This window comes from Hesperophylax consimilis, chromosome 16, assembly GCF_061612785.1.
Source record: "Hesperophylax consimilis isolate HC1 chromosome 16, BYU_Hcon_1.0, whole genome shotgun sequence".
Taxonomy (NCBI): domain Eukaryota; kingdom Metazoa; phylum Arthropoda; class Insecta; order Trichoptera; family Limnephilidae; genus Hesperophylax; species Hesperophylax consimilis.
This window is the reverse complement of record NC_142851.1, coordinates 30,835,579-30,849,507: the sequence shown is the minus strand read 5'-3', so window position 1 is coordinate 30,849,507 and position 13,929 is coordinate 30,835,579. Positions and strand designations below refer to the sequence as shown.

At 32.4% G+C, this 13,929-nt stretch overlaps 1 protein-coding gene across 1 annotated transcript; it reads right to left on the bottom strand.

The window, feature by feature from the left end:
- Positions 1–8,738: 8,738 nt before the first annotated feature.
- On the bottom strand, positions 8,739–12,937 carry LOC149417039 (uncharacterized). Its single transcript, XM_089640742.1, has 5 exons — positions 12,669–12,937; positions 10,632–11,195; positions 9,960–10,523; positions 9,288–9,851; positions 8,739–9,179 (listed from the first exon to the last, which is right to left on the bottom strand). The coding sequence occupies exons 1-5, from the start codon at positions 12,906–12,908 to the stop codon at positions 8,811–8,813; spliced, it is 2,301 nt and encodes a 766-aa protein (XP_089496868.1). The 5' UTR covers positions 12,909–12,937; the 3' UTR covers positions 8,739–8,810.
- Between the last annotated feature and the right edge of the window lie 992 nt (positions 12,938–13,929).

Sequence of the window (13,929 nt, the reverse complement as noted above, 5' to 3'; positions counted from 1 at the left end):
ACCTTAATAAAAGTAATACTTAAAGTACCAATACTAACACCCACTTCAACCATATTTAAACAATTCCCAGTGTTGAAGATTCAAAAACTATATTCAAAACAAATACTTACTTTCCTTTACAAGAACCTAAACACATTTAAAACTTCACAAACTTCTCGCAATACCAGAACAAGACATGCACACCAACTACTAATACCAAAAACCAACACATCCTTTGGACAAAAACACTACAGATTCCAGGCTATAAAACTATTCAATTCACTTCCAACACAATATAAAACATCTAATCTTACAGAATACAAAAAACACATATGGAACTGGCTACAATCCTGTTAATATTTAATTTTTTATATTTCATTTTTTTTAATAACTATGGAAAAACTACTGTAATAACTATGGAAAAATCGATTTCATATTTCAATTTTTAATGTTTCTCTGTGTAACCAACTCCACGGTATTGTTTTAGAATTATATATCTTTACAATTGAAAAAGTCCTCTACAACACAGGTGAACTTCTAGCGAGGAGGGCAATATACTTTACCATTGTTTAACAAATATATTAAAGAATAAATAAAAAAATAAAAAAATATGTTTTCAACCACCCGAGCGATCTTGAGCAATTATGCCAAGTTTTGAGCGATCGTTCGCCATAATATGCCAAATTTATGGAACCTAAAAATATGGGATAAACAATTGAATCTAGTTGGATTCAGTCGTTTGAAGCAGCACTAATCACTTTTATATATTTCCATATTAATATTTTTAGTAATGGGATTAATAAAATAATATGTTAAATATATAATATTCTTTCTAATAAACTTTAATATTCTCCTGACAAAAGATTTTAATACTCTCCTGACGAAGGAAGGGTGCTTCCGAAACCGGTAGAGTGTAATTAAAATTAAAGTGGTCTAAAACAAATTTATATCTTTTTATTGCAAATATGTTTTAGTTTAATATGAATAAAAATGAGGAAAAAAAGGGGCAAAATGAATCAGTAGAGTGAAAGACTTTAAACTATTTATGTATATATCTTTTGTTTTTAGTTATTGTGTCGTATTTCGCTTCCTCCTTCTTTGGTCAATTCTTTTGTTTTTCGGTTATTGTGTCGTATTGCCCTTCCTTCTTCTTTGGTCAATTATTTTGTTTTTGGGTTATTTTGTCGTATTGCCGTTCCTGCTTATCTGGTCAATTCTTTTGTTTTTGGGTTGTTGTGTCGTATTGCCTTTCCTCCTTCTTTTGTTTTTTTGTCATTGTGTCGTAATGCGTTTCCTCCTTCTATGTTAATTTTTTGGTTTTAGGGATATTGTGTCGCGTTTTCTCTTTCTTTGGTCAATTATTTTGGCCGTGAAAATCTCAAATCATATTTAATTCTAAATAAATTCATCATTGAACATTGATGCTATCAATAGGCAACGACGAACCCTCTTCTTGAACAAAGATAACAAATGAAAATCGACTTTTTAGTGGAATGCGCTGAACGTATTGTTATTTAATTATGTTTAGGTTTAAGAAAATTATGTGCAAAAAATATTTGCATTTATCAAAAAAAAAACATTAAAATAATCTGACAGAACCGTTGCTCAGAGTTTAATTATGTTATCAAACGCCATAAAATGGCTTTTTCAATAGAATGATAGATCGGATTATAACCACCCAGGAGAATATTAGTAATAAATTACGGAACAAGTTATGTGTAAACTTTATCTATTTTCAATATTTAAGATATCTGTTTTACAATCCAAAAGTTAAAATGTTACTGATTCGCACTTTTCAAACACTACATAATAATATGTGTAGCTCATGGTCAACTTCGTCTACAATTTACAATGATGCTTACCGTGTGGTGCAAACATTTGAATTTGTGGGGTTCCTACTTAATGATTGAGTATTCAGCTTTGCGCCACCTGTAGGAATGTTGGAGGGGTGAGGAATCTCAAATGCACCCCGAAGAATGTCCTCATCTGGAATCCAGTCTCAGACCAATTTCCTACCCCGAAAAGCAAATGTCTATCGTCCCTTACTGATTGAATATATTTGACCCATCATACCAAAGGAATGCCACAGAAACCCCAAACGCTTTAAAAAAATAATTTTGAATTTTTTAAATTCATCTGCTTTATACGTGATCCTCCTTAAAATAACAAATTCCAATTTCGGAGATTTTACTACCCTCATATTAAGAGATATGACAGAACTTATAAAAGAATTGCTTCTGCTGCAAAATCATGCTGATAACACCGATTAAATTTGTATTTACGTTGGTGTCTTCTTAATTAGCAGTAATTGGAAGAAATTTTATATTCATTTTCATAATATATTCGATGAACAAATCGGCTTATACGAGGAAACATCATAGGAACTTTATAATAATTATTACTTTAATTTCAGGATTGGATTTTTCGAGATGATGATTTTTAAAAATGTGAACCGAGACGTGAAAGTATTACGAATAAATAAATAGTGGAAAATACATTTTTTAAATACCTTAATGAGTAAAACCTAAAAAAAAAAATATTTAATTATTGAAGACAATATTAGCGATTCTCAAACGAAAATTTGTAACAGAAAAATTAGTAAAATATTCGGCCGCATCTAGGTCGTAAACCAGGACCTCAGACTTGCCGGGGTTTTGGTCTCAAACGAAGCTAATTCAACCACACCCCCTTTGGTCATGTTTGACTGTATCATACTTCGACTAAGTACTACCAATATTATCTTGCTTCTTTGTGTATGATGCAAAATTCTTTTTGAAGTACATGCAATCTAATTAGACTCTAGGTTAAATATATCCATTTTTATTTTAATGTGCGACAGCTATTGACTTTTCTACGGGTCTAGGATGAATTTTTTTTTTGGAATAACTGATACGACTTATTTTTTTCTGAATTTTAAATTATTTTGCAACACGAAATTTCAGAGATTTATAGATAGGTATAAGACATACGACATCTTTGTTAAAACATTCAAACTAAATTCATTGACCTGAAGTTTCAAATCATTTGATAAGATTATGTTTTAGACAAAAAAAAATTTTTTGGATTGAATCTTTGCTATAATATAAAATAGAAACATCATGATAAAGCATTGTGAATAATAAATAACATATAAGGCGACAAAAGAGGTTTTCTGATCATTTTAGGCATGTGTTAAAAATCACGTAATGTCATAATACAACACGTAATATCATAATCAACACGGAGAAAACAAAATTCATCCGCTTCAGTGCAACTCAAGCGGGACAACCGAAAGAAACACAAAACATTATTATACACCACTGCAATAACCTAACTACTTGTAATTGTAACACCCTAGAATGCGTAGATAGTATAAAATATCTAGGAATTATGATAGACAAATTTCTGAGATGGGAACTACATATAGACTCAATTTCCACAAAAGTCAGAAAACTTACTCATCTTTTCCTGGGCATTAGAAATATTCTCTGCATAAAAGATCTGAAATGTTTATATTATGCTCTGTGTAACTCATTACTTGAATATGCATCTTTGGGATGGGGCGGATGTACCAAATCAATACTGGATCCCTTAGCAAAAACACAGAAATCACTACTAAGGGTCATCCTAAAAAAACCATTTAGGTACCCCAGTGATGTATTATTCAATGAGATACGAGTTCTTGATGTAAGGCAACTATACATAAAAAAAATTATACTACACACTCAAAAACAACGTCACCACTACCCTTCCATTGATCATTATCACGACACTAGACATTCAAGGAGGAATCCAGTTGTTCCACCTACTACTATGACATCCTTTGCCCAAAGACAATTCTATTACCTTGGTCCAAAATTATTCAACCTCTTACCCGATTTATGGAAATCGAAAAGCATAAGCATTCTGCGTAAATTAGTTAATTATTGGCTTCTAGACTTAGGAAGAGTCGAAAGCAAACTTATGATGACCAACAGATAAACCAAAATGTTATGTACTCACATTTATTATTGTTATTGGCAGTTAAATAAAAAATTCCTACCATGCATCTGATTGATACAATGCGATTGATAATTTTTGTGATTGATTATGTTTATACAATATACAATATGTTTTCATGTACCTTGTTTATATTTTTCTTGATTATGTATATTATATTATATGTACCTTGATTATGTAAATTAATTCACAGCACAGTAACAGCAATCAAATTAAGAAACCCACCAAATATTTTTCTTATATTTTAACTATAAATTGAATTAATCCAATATGTTATCATGTACCCTGATACAGTGTTCCTTAATTATGCATATTATTACATGTACCTTGATAAAATTTATCAGGTGTTTTCATTAAAAAAAAACTAATATTCGGGTGTACAAATATGTCTGAAAAATTTTATTTTGATTACTTTGATAAATATACATGTATATCGACTATATGTTACTAGCTTAACTATTAATGTAAAGTATGGAAATATAATTCATAACAGCAGCGTGTACAAATGTTAACTAAACCAGGCAATTTGGCTGTCCTAAAACGGTAAAATTTCCTAGTTGGAGAGCCAAAGCTTCCTTAATATATATGTAATTATTTGTATCTAATAAATAAATAAAAAATAAATAAATAAATAATAAAGCATTGGGAATAAAAAATAACATTTAAGGCGCTAGATGAGGTTTTGAGATCATTTAAGACATGTGTAAAATAATTTCGAACGTATACAGGTAATACTCATTATACTTTTTTTTTTAAATGACATTTCTTCCTCTTGACGGCCTATGTGGTTGAGTGGTAAGGCTCTCGACTAGCAAGCTGATTGCAGGTTCAAATCCCGGCTTGCGCTAGTAAATCTTATATGAGTATGCTATTTCACAATTAAAATAATACGCAGTGTACTTGCGGCACATTCCAGAGCGGAAGATACACTTAGCATCGCCCTGGTAGACTGCCATTCCGAATTGAAACATTGCTTGGAATAGCTTAAGCTGTGTTTGGAGACAAGATCTGAATAGCCAGGTACTCTCTTACCTCTTCCCTATCTGCTTATTCTCCCCAATTTATTCAGCCACACAACAAACCCCAATTGGAGATGACATAATCACACTGGTTCCAAACGGTTGGGAGTGGTTGGAATTCTTGTGCGTTATTCATATTTAAAAAATCTACATCAGTGAAATGAGAAATATCCCTGAAAATGACATTAAGTCCAATGAGCAGATATTCTGTTGATAAAATCACTATGCGCAGTTTATGTAAATTATACTTTGGGCTAAAACTCAGACTGCATTTACTGACTTTTTCCACTCATCACCAGTTATACCAATTGCATTTGAGAAAACTTTTCCGACTTATATGACTATTGTTTTGAATTTAAAAAAAACGGTGTTTGGACTAGTTAGGCACGTTTGCCAGCCAGTACTAAAATGCGATTATGAAAAATGCGTCTTCATGTCAGTTGTGTGTAATTAATGTGCTATTTGTAAGTTTTGTGAAATGTAATTGGATTCACTTTTTTCCACAGTAAATAAATAATTTAAGAAAATTGTTATCGACGAGCCGATTTTTAAAGCTTTATAGAATTATTTTAAAGCTTTATATTATTATATAATCTAAAACGGGAATTCCTCCTAGTTGGGCAGTCAAAGTATTTTTTTATGTATATGTACATTTGTCATTGTATCATCACCTGTACTAAATAAATAAATAAAAAATTATAAATAAATATTCGCCTCAAAACCACGGCCTTTAAAAAACAAACATTGTCAATTTTAAAGACTATCAAAATGTAAACTGTCACAGTAAACTTGAAAAATTACGATATCTGTCAAAAGTTTGAACAAATAAAATACTCATTTCAAATGTTGAAATAATAATTAATTATGTGATACCTACTTTCATTTGTTTGAATTGTTCTCACAATCAGTTCCAATAATAAAAAGCAAAGCAAATTCATGTTGTGGAGTTCATCAAACCGGAGTTACAGAAACACACCCGAAATTAGTAACCATTCATAAATGTCAATAATAAAATGTCAATTATAGTTTTTAATGCTTTTTTTGTTTTTATCGCTCGAAACATTTAAAGTTTTGAACTGTTTAGTCTTTGACATTTTTATTTTACACTATAAACCTTTTAAATGTTTTGCAAGTCAGCTTTAAGTTTTAAGAACGGAACTTTAAATGTGATTTTCATATAAGCTTTGAGCATAAAGCTTTCAAATTTGAATACACGTTTTTGGCATCTGTAGAAAAAGAGTATTTATTTTTAAATGCTTAACAAAAGTATTAATAACCTTTGGAAGAAATTATTTAAAATGGACAGTACCCTCAGAACACATAATATTTGTTTAGCTGAAAAGGTGAACGAAGTAACAAAAGGTAGTGATTTTTCATTAGAGGGTCAAACAAGTCAATCTATCAAGAGCACAAAAACGTAAAGATGCAATATTCATACGCTTATAAATGTAATTTATGCAATCCTCACGAGTCTGCAGCTATTTACATTGCAGACTCATATTAAAAGTTGTTCTGTGAATAGTGTTAACCATAATAAGATTTTTAAGCAGATTTTTTTTTACAATAGCTCCACACAGGTGGACTTATTTCATCATTTGAGATACTATGTGGATGGTCTTTTTAGGGAAAGGAAGGAGAGAAAATTCCCGCAAGGAAAAGAGTATGAGGGGTGAGTAGGAATCTGGAGGTCATATGTCCAGGAGTGACTGACGTATGAATCAATCCTTCCCACTGCGGCGCAAGACGTCCGGCTGGAGAGGTCAAAAGGTCTCCTTCAACCAGTTTCTCCCGATCCAGTAGGTGGGCAAACGCATCTGTAGACAGACCTAGACTACTATTCACTTACACTAAGTGCTAATAAAACCAAATTCATCACTTTCAAAATAAAAAATACAAAAAACTCTGAAGAAAACCTTAACTTGAAAATTCATAGCCCGCATCACTTAAATGAGCATTGTAATTGTCCCTCATTAGAAAACGTTGACCATATAACGTATCTAGGTCTAAAAATAGATGGAAATTTAAAATGGACCAATCACATTAGCTATTTAGATAATAAAATTAAAAAACTAAGTTATTTTTTCAAAACTATCAGGAATGTGCTCATCAAAAAAGACTTAATCAAAATCTACATGGCTCTCTGCCAATCACTGTTAGAATACGGTATTATCGGATGGGGCAGTGCAAATAAAAATATACTAAATCCACTAATTAAATCTCAAAAAGCCATAATGAAAATTATACTGAAAGTTCCTGTAAGAACTAGCACTAACGAAATCTTCACCAATCTTAACATCATGTCAATTAAACAACTATATTCTAAAACTATACTCATTTACATTCATAAGTACAAAACACAAGAAATAACAACAAATACAAGAAATAACAACAAACACGTACAATAGAAACACTAGATCTCATGGTCAAAAACTTATCCAACAAATAATTACTAATACAACTTTTGGGCAAAAAAGCTTCTTATATCATAGTATTAAACTCTACAATAAAATACCACTCACACTTAAAAACCTCAACACTTTAACATTTAAATCTGAAATAAAAAGCTGGATACTTAACATAGGGAGATCTGAAATAGAAAATTTACTGAAATCAAACACAGACTAAAACAGAATCAACTGAACTATACCAAAAAACACTTCATATATATAACTATACCAAAAAACACTTCATATATATATATATATATATATATATATATATCTATATATATATATATAAAAACATCTTACTTATTATAAAATTATTAAAAAAATTATATTGCATGATATATGTTCATAGTTAAAATTATTTGTAACTTTGATGTAATATTAATTTTCTTATAATTAAATTATACATAATATGTAAATGAAATCCTCAGCACGGGAGATCCCAGTGAGGATATCATTATATCTATTTGTTACATAAAATAAAACACTTATTATTATTATTATTATTAAACCTCACCCCATGAACCCGGGCACCCCTGCTAAGTCGCCAAACGTAGCAAACCGCTTGTGATGACCTTTGGCAGGGGTTTTATGTATCCAATAAATGGTTGTTACTTACCTACTTTATTTTAAAATTTCAATTTAATATGCTTTATTAATGTAATGATTATAAAATTAATCAAACGCCCTTGTCTCAAAGACATTTTTTTTTTCATGCTTACTCTGGCAGGTCAGTACCATATTATTGAAAAGCTCAGTCAAAGTTGGCCAACTGATCAAAGTTAGTCAACTAGTCAAAGTTAGCCATTTGGTAAAAGTTAGCCTTGCTTAAATAATAAAGTGGGTGCAGCAGGTTTTCAAAACCGGAAACGGAACGTGCAAACAAATTTATCAACATTCGATTTAAAATAGTATTTCGCAACCTTCAGTCAGTTACGAAGGCACCAAAACGCCATAAAATATATATTTGAAAATCGTTTGACTATATTTCTTCATTATTACTCCTATGTGCGCCTTGTATTTCTGGCAGAATATAATAATTTACCAAAAAATTTCAAAACAAAGAGTGAAAAAAAAAAGTTATATACTTCTTTGATTCTATAACTGTATACAATTTTACATCCACCAAATATTTGGAGTATGTGTGGTAAAACAAGGCTTAAAAATGTTTTTAAAAAAATTACTTTGGAATGTGATATTTATTTTGTGTGTATACTCGTTTGTTCATTTTGTAAACGTTACCAGAAGTACCTTTGTTAGTACTAAATGAAATCTTGAATTACATATTGGTAGAAACGCTGTTAATAACAAGAAATGTTTTTGAATTCATTTTATTTTCAAATAACGCAAATAACATATTTTTGTAAGCAAAAAAAAATTAAACGTCTTAGTAGTTGAAACCGAAGATGTCCTTCAACAAAGCGAGGAATCCATCGATGTCGACTCCGAGAGCCTTAAGGCGGGCAGAGATATCTTTGACAATCGTGTTGTCAACCAAAGCTTGGACAAATCCTCTGAAGGTTGGGCTGTCGATTTTCTCAATCAATTCTTTGAAGGCGGGACTGGTCTCCAGCTTGCTGTTGTACAGATCTTTGATTTCTTGAATTGGAAGGATTGCTCTGATTTGATCGATGACACCATTAAGACTCTTGGATTGGGGAACGGCAGTCCTGGAGCGGGCAATTCCCAGGAGCTCGTGAAGGGAAGCAATCCAACTCCTGACGGGAAGACCGGCACCCTCCAGGTAGGAAATTACCTAAAGAAAAACAAGTATTTTGTTAGAAATGCGTCTTTTTGCATAAAACTTAATCGATATTTAATTAAATTTCATATGAAATATAGAAAAAATAAATATTTTACTCACTGGTTCGTATTCTGGAAAAGCTTCGACTTGCACAACTAAAGTTGCGAATTCCGGACCGAAGATGAACGCAAACACGGCCTGCACCTCTGGATCTTCCAAGTTTGCCAAGATGATGTTTAGGATTTCGTCGGTGGGAATGAGTGCGACGAAGTCCTGGAAATCTCCATACAGATCCCTCTGAGCATCATAAGTCACCCGGTAGTTGAAACCGAAAATGTCTTTCAACAGAGCGAGGAATCCATCGATATCAACTCCGAGAGCCTTAAGGCGGGCAGAGATATCTTTGACAATCGTGTTGTCAACCAAAGCTTGGACAAATCCTCTGAAGGTTGGGCTGTCGATTTTCTCAATCAATTCTTTGAAAGCAGGACTGGTCTCCAGCTTGCTGTTGTACAGATCTTTGATTTCTTGAATTGGAAGGATTGCTCTGATTTGATCGATGACACCATTAAGACTCTTGGATTGGGGAACGGCAGTCCTGGAGCGGGCAATTCCCAGGAGCTCGTGAAGGGAAGCAATCCAACTCCTGACGGGAAGACCGGCACCCTCCAGGTAGGAAATTACCTAAAGAAAAACAAGTATTTTGTTAGAAATGCGTCTTTTTGCATAAAACTTAATTGATATTTAATTAAATTTCATATGAAATATAGAAAAAATAAATATTTTACTCACTGGTTCGTATTCTGGAAAAGCTTCGACTTGCACAACTAAAGTTGCGAATTCCGGACCGAAGATGAACGCAAACACGGCCTGCACCTCTGGATCTTCCAAGTTTGCCAAGATGATGTTTAGGATTTCGTCGGTGGGAATGAGTGCGACGAAGTCCTGGAAATCTCCATACAGATCCCTCTGAGCATCATAAGTCACCCGGTAGTTGAAACCGAAAATGTCTTTCAACAGAGCGAGGAATCCATCGATATCAACTCCGAGAGCCTTAAGGCGGGCAGAGATATCTTTGACAATCGTGTTGTCAACCAAAGCTTGGACAAATCCTCTGAAGGTTGGGCTGTCGATTTTCTCAATCAATTCTTTGAAGGCAGGACTGGTCTCCAGCTTGCTGTTGTACAGATCTTTGATTTCTTGAATTGGAAGGATTGCTCTGATTTGATCGATGACACCATTAAGACTCTTGGATTGGGGAACGGCAGTCCTGGAGCGGGCAATTCCCAGGAGCTCGTGAAGAGAAGCAATCCAACTCCTGACGGGAAGACCGGCACCCTCCAGGTAGGAAATTACCTAAAGAAAAACAAGTATTTTGTTAGAAATGCGTCTTTTTGCATAAAACTTAATCGATATTTAATTAAATTTCATATGAAATATAGAAAAAATAAATATTTTACTCACTGGTTCGTATTCTGGAAAAGCTTCGACTTGCACAACTAAAGTTGCGAATTCCGGACCGAAGATGAACGCAAACACGGCCTGCACCTCTGGATCTTCCAAGTTTGCCAAGATGATGTTTAGGATTTCGTCGGTGGGAATGAGTGCGACGAAGTCCTGGAAATCTCCATACAGATCCCTCTGAGCATCATAAGTCACCCGGTAGTTGAAACCGAAAATGTCTTTCAACAGAGCGAGGAATCCATCGATATCAACTCCGAGAGCCTTAAGGCGGGCAGAGATATCTTTGACAATCGTGTTGTCAACCAAAGCTTGGACAAATCCTCTGAAGGTTGGGCTGTCGATTTTCTCAATCAATTCTTTGAAGGCGGGACTGGTCTCCAGCTTGCTGTTGTACAGATCTTTAATTTCTTGAATTGGAAGGATCGCTCTGATTTGATCGATGACACCATTAAGACTCTTGGATTGGGGAACGGCAGTCCTGGAACGGGCAATTCCCAGGAGCTCGTGAAGGGAAGCAATCCAACTCCTGACCGGAAGACCGGCACCCTCCAGATAAGAAATCACCTAGAGAGAAACAAGTGAATTGTTAGAAAGGTTTCTGTGTATATACCATATATATATAATGTTTTAATATTATACCTACTACTACCTACCAAATCAAAATAACACACAGTTAAATTGATCCGTCAAAACTCCGTTTAACTGTATATTGGTAAACAATACAATCCGAAACAGTCGCGAGATTTATCTAAGTGCTCACTGCATGAAACGTGATATAAATTTTGTCCATTGAAGTGCGATTGTTTAAGTTAATTTCAAATAATTAACATTGTGAAATAGTGACAGTGAAATAAGCTATTTCTACTACTAAGTGAAGCTCTTGTGATTGGACAACATCATCAATAACAAGGTCCAAATTCAAAATGAATACTGCATTTGAAGACATTAACCAAGAAGATTTTTATTTCAAAACTATCATCTTACATAGATTTAAAACTAGAAAAAATAAAAATACTTGAAAATATTGATAAAAAATTTTGGAAATATCAAAAGACCGAATTTTTTTCTCAAAAATATGATAATATAATTACTCGCTTAGACTCTATAAATGAGGTTAAAGGAGAAGTTGAGAGATTAAAAAATAATTTGGCATATAAAGTTAAAAGTATTAAGAATCTGGTAACTTAACTGGCTTTCTTAGAACAGTGAAACCTTGATGACTGTATTGAAATAACAGGAATTGAGGGAAAGACTGATGAACATCCCAAAATAACTGCCATAAAAATAACTTTAAAGGATATTACTTCTGTAATAAGAAAATATGACAGAAGATCAGGTCATCCAAAAAAAATCTCCTACTAATTTAAAATCTAGAAACAATAGCAAAATTATTCGCAAAGAAGAGGGGATTTCAAACCGTGTGAAAGTGATATTCCTAGAAGAATCATTAACTTCTTATTTTAAGGAACTACTTTTGAAAGCCAAAATAAAGGGAAAAGAATTTAAATATAAATATATTTGGATTAAATTAATTAAAATTATTTTTTTAGGAGTTTAATTTTTTGTAACCAACATCCCTGACTCATACATATACTTCCCTTGAATCACTAATTGCACCGCTTGACTACACCTCTTCAAAATAAGGAAGGCATTTTATATGGGAACGTAAATATTAATACTTTGTATTAAAGTAATATGAAAACTCAAAATACATGTTACTTTTGGATTTTCATGGTTTTGAAGTCAATCATAATTTCACCTACAAAAGGTTCTACTACCATTTTAAACTGTATCATATTATGAAAATCTAAATTTGAACCACAAGGAGCTGTCTTCACTACTAATATAAGAGATCATGGTAAAATAAAATAGCCGATGATAGTAAAAAAATAACAACCGCCACAGATAACAATCAAAGTCAAATTGAATTTTGTAAAATTATTAACCTTGACACAGGTTAGTCCTAGTGAGGTTAATAATTCAATTATAAACAGTGATTCCGCAAGTAAATATAGCAAAAATAAAAATTTTACTCACTGCTTCGTATTCTGGAATAGCTTCGACTTGCCCAACTAAAGTTGCGAATTCCGGACCGAAGATGAATGCAAACACGGCCTGCACTTCCGGATCTTCCAAGTTTTCCAAGATGATGTTCAGGATTTCTTCTGTGGGGATAATGTCGATAAAGTCCTGGAGGTCATTGCTGAGATCGCGCTGAGGAATTACGGCTCCTTGAGAGAGACCGAATACGGCCAGAAGAATGAAAACCACCTTCATTTTGCTTGTGTTGAACTGAACACTTCTAAACAAACTGAATTGCCTTCCTCAATGTCACTCGTCTTTTTATACTTTATGAGAAGATTTAGTATCTCTCCTAGGTAATCGGATTAAAAATCTATATTTAGTTCAGCAAAATTATCTCGTAATCTCATCAAGCCGATAGCATCTTTAATACGTTGATATTGTTTTAAGCCTGTCACCTTTTTAATTGGCTTGTGTCAAAATAGTTGATTCGGCATTGTGTCTTTTCCGTTTGCACGGAATGTTGTGCTTTTATGATTTCGCTTGCTTCCAGTTTTGTTTGATAAAGTATACTTTAAGTTAATTATATTTCATTATCACACTTGGTATGTTAAGTTCTTTAAAATCAACTGCAATATTCATAATTATTCTTTTTATTTAACAATGTAATTAATATGAAATTTTTAAATAATGCTACATCAATAAAAAAATAAATTGATAAATCTCCTATATTTTTTTTGTTTTCTTTTTAATTAATTGAAATATATTTTTCTACACAGTAATCAATAATAAATCATAAACCGTAAATAATAAAGTGTGTCTAAGTCCCAATTATCTTTTATCCAAGTCTTTTGTAAGTTTGTCAATTAACTACTATTATCTAAGTCTGTCGACGTCTTTTGTATGCTTTGTAAGTCCCACTTACTACGTAAATGTAGCAATTTAATGGTCGTTGTTTTTTAATTTATTTTCAGAAATTATGTTTTTTATTATTTTTAATAATACTTTTATAAAAAATCGGTTTTTATATATATATATATTGTTTTTTTTTTTTTGGTTTTTATTTATAATTATTAAATATACAAAAACATTACAATGATTTACAAATATAGATATTTCGTAGCTAATAACGAAAAAAGGGAAAAAAACTTCATGCCAAAATTATTTCTCGTGTTTGGATTTGGGAGTGGCATCACTATGGTTCATATGGTCTAAAAATGTATTAATTTATTTACTTAAATAATTAAGAAATAGTTGTAAACCTAGGTCATAAATT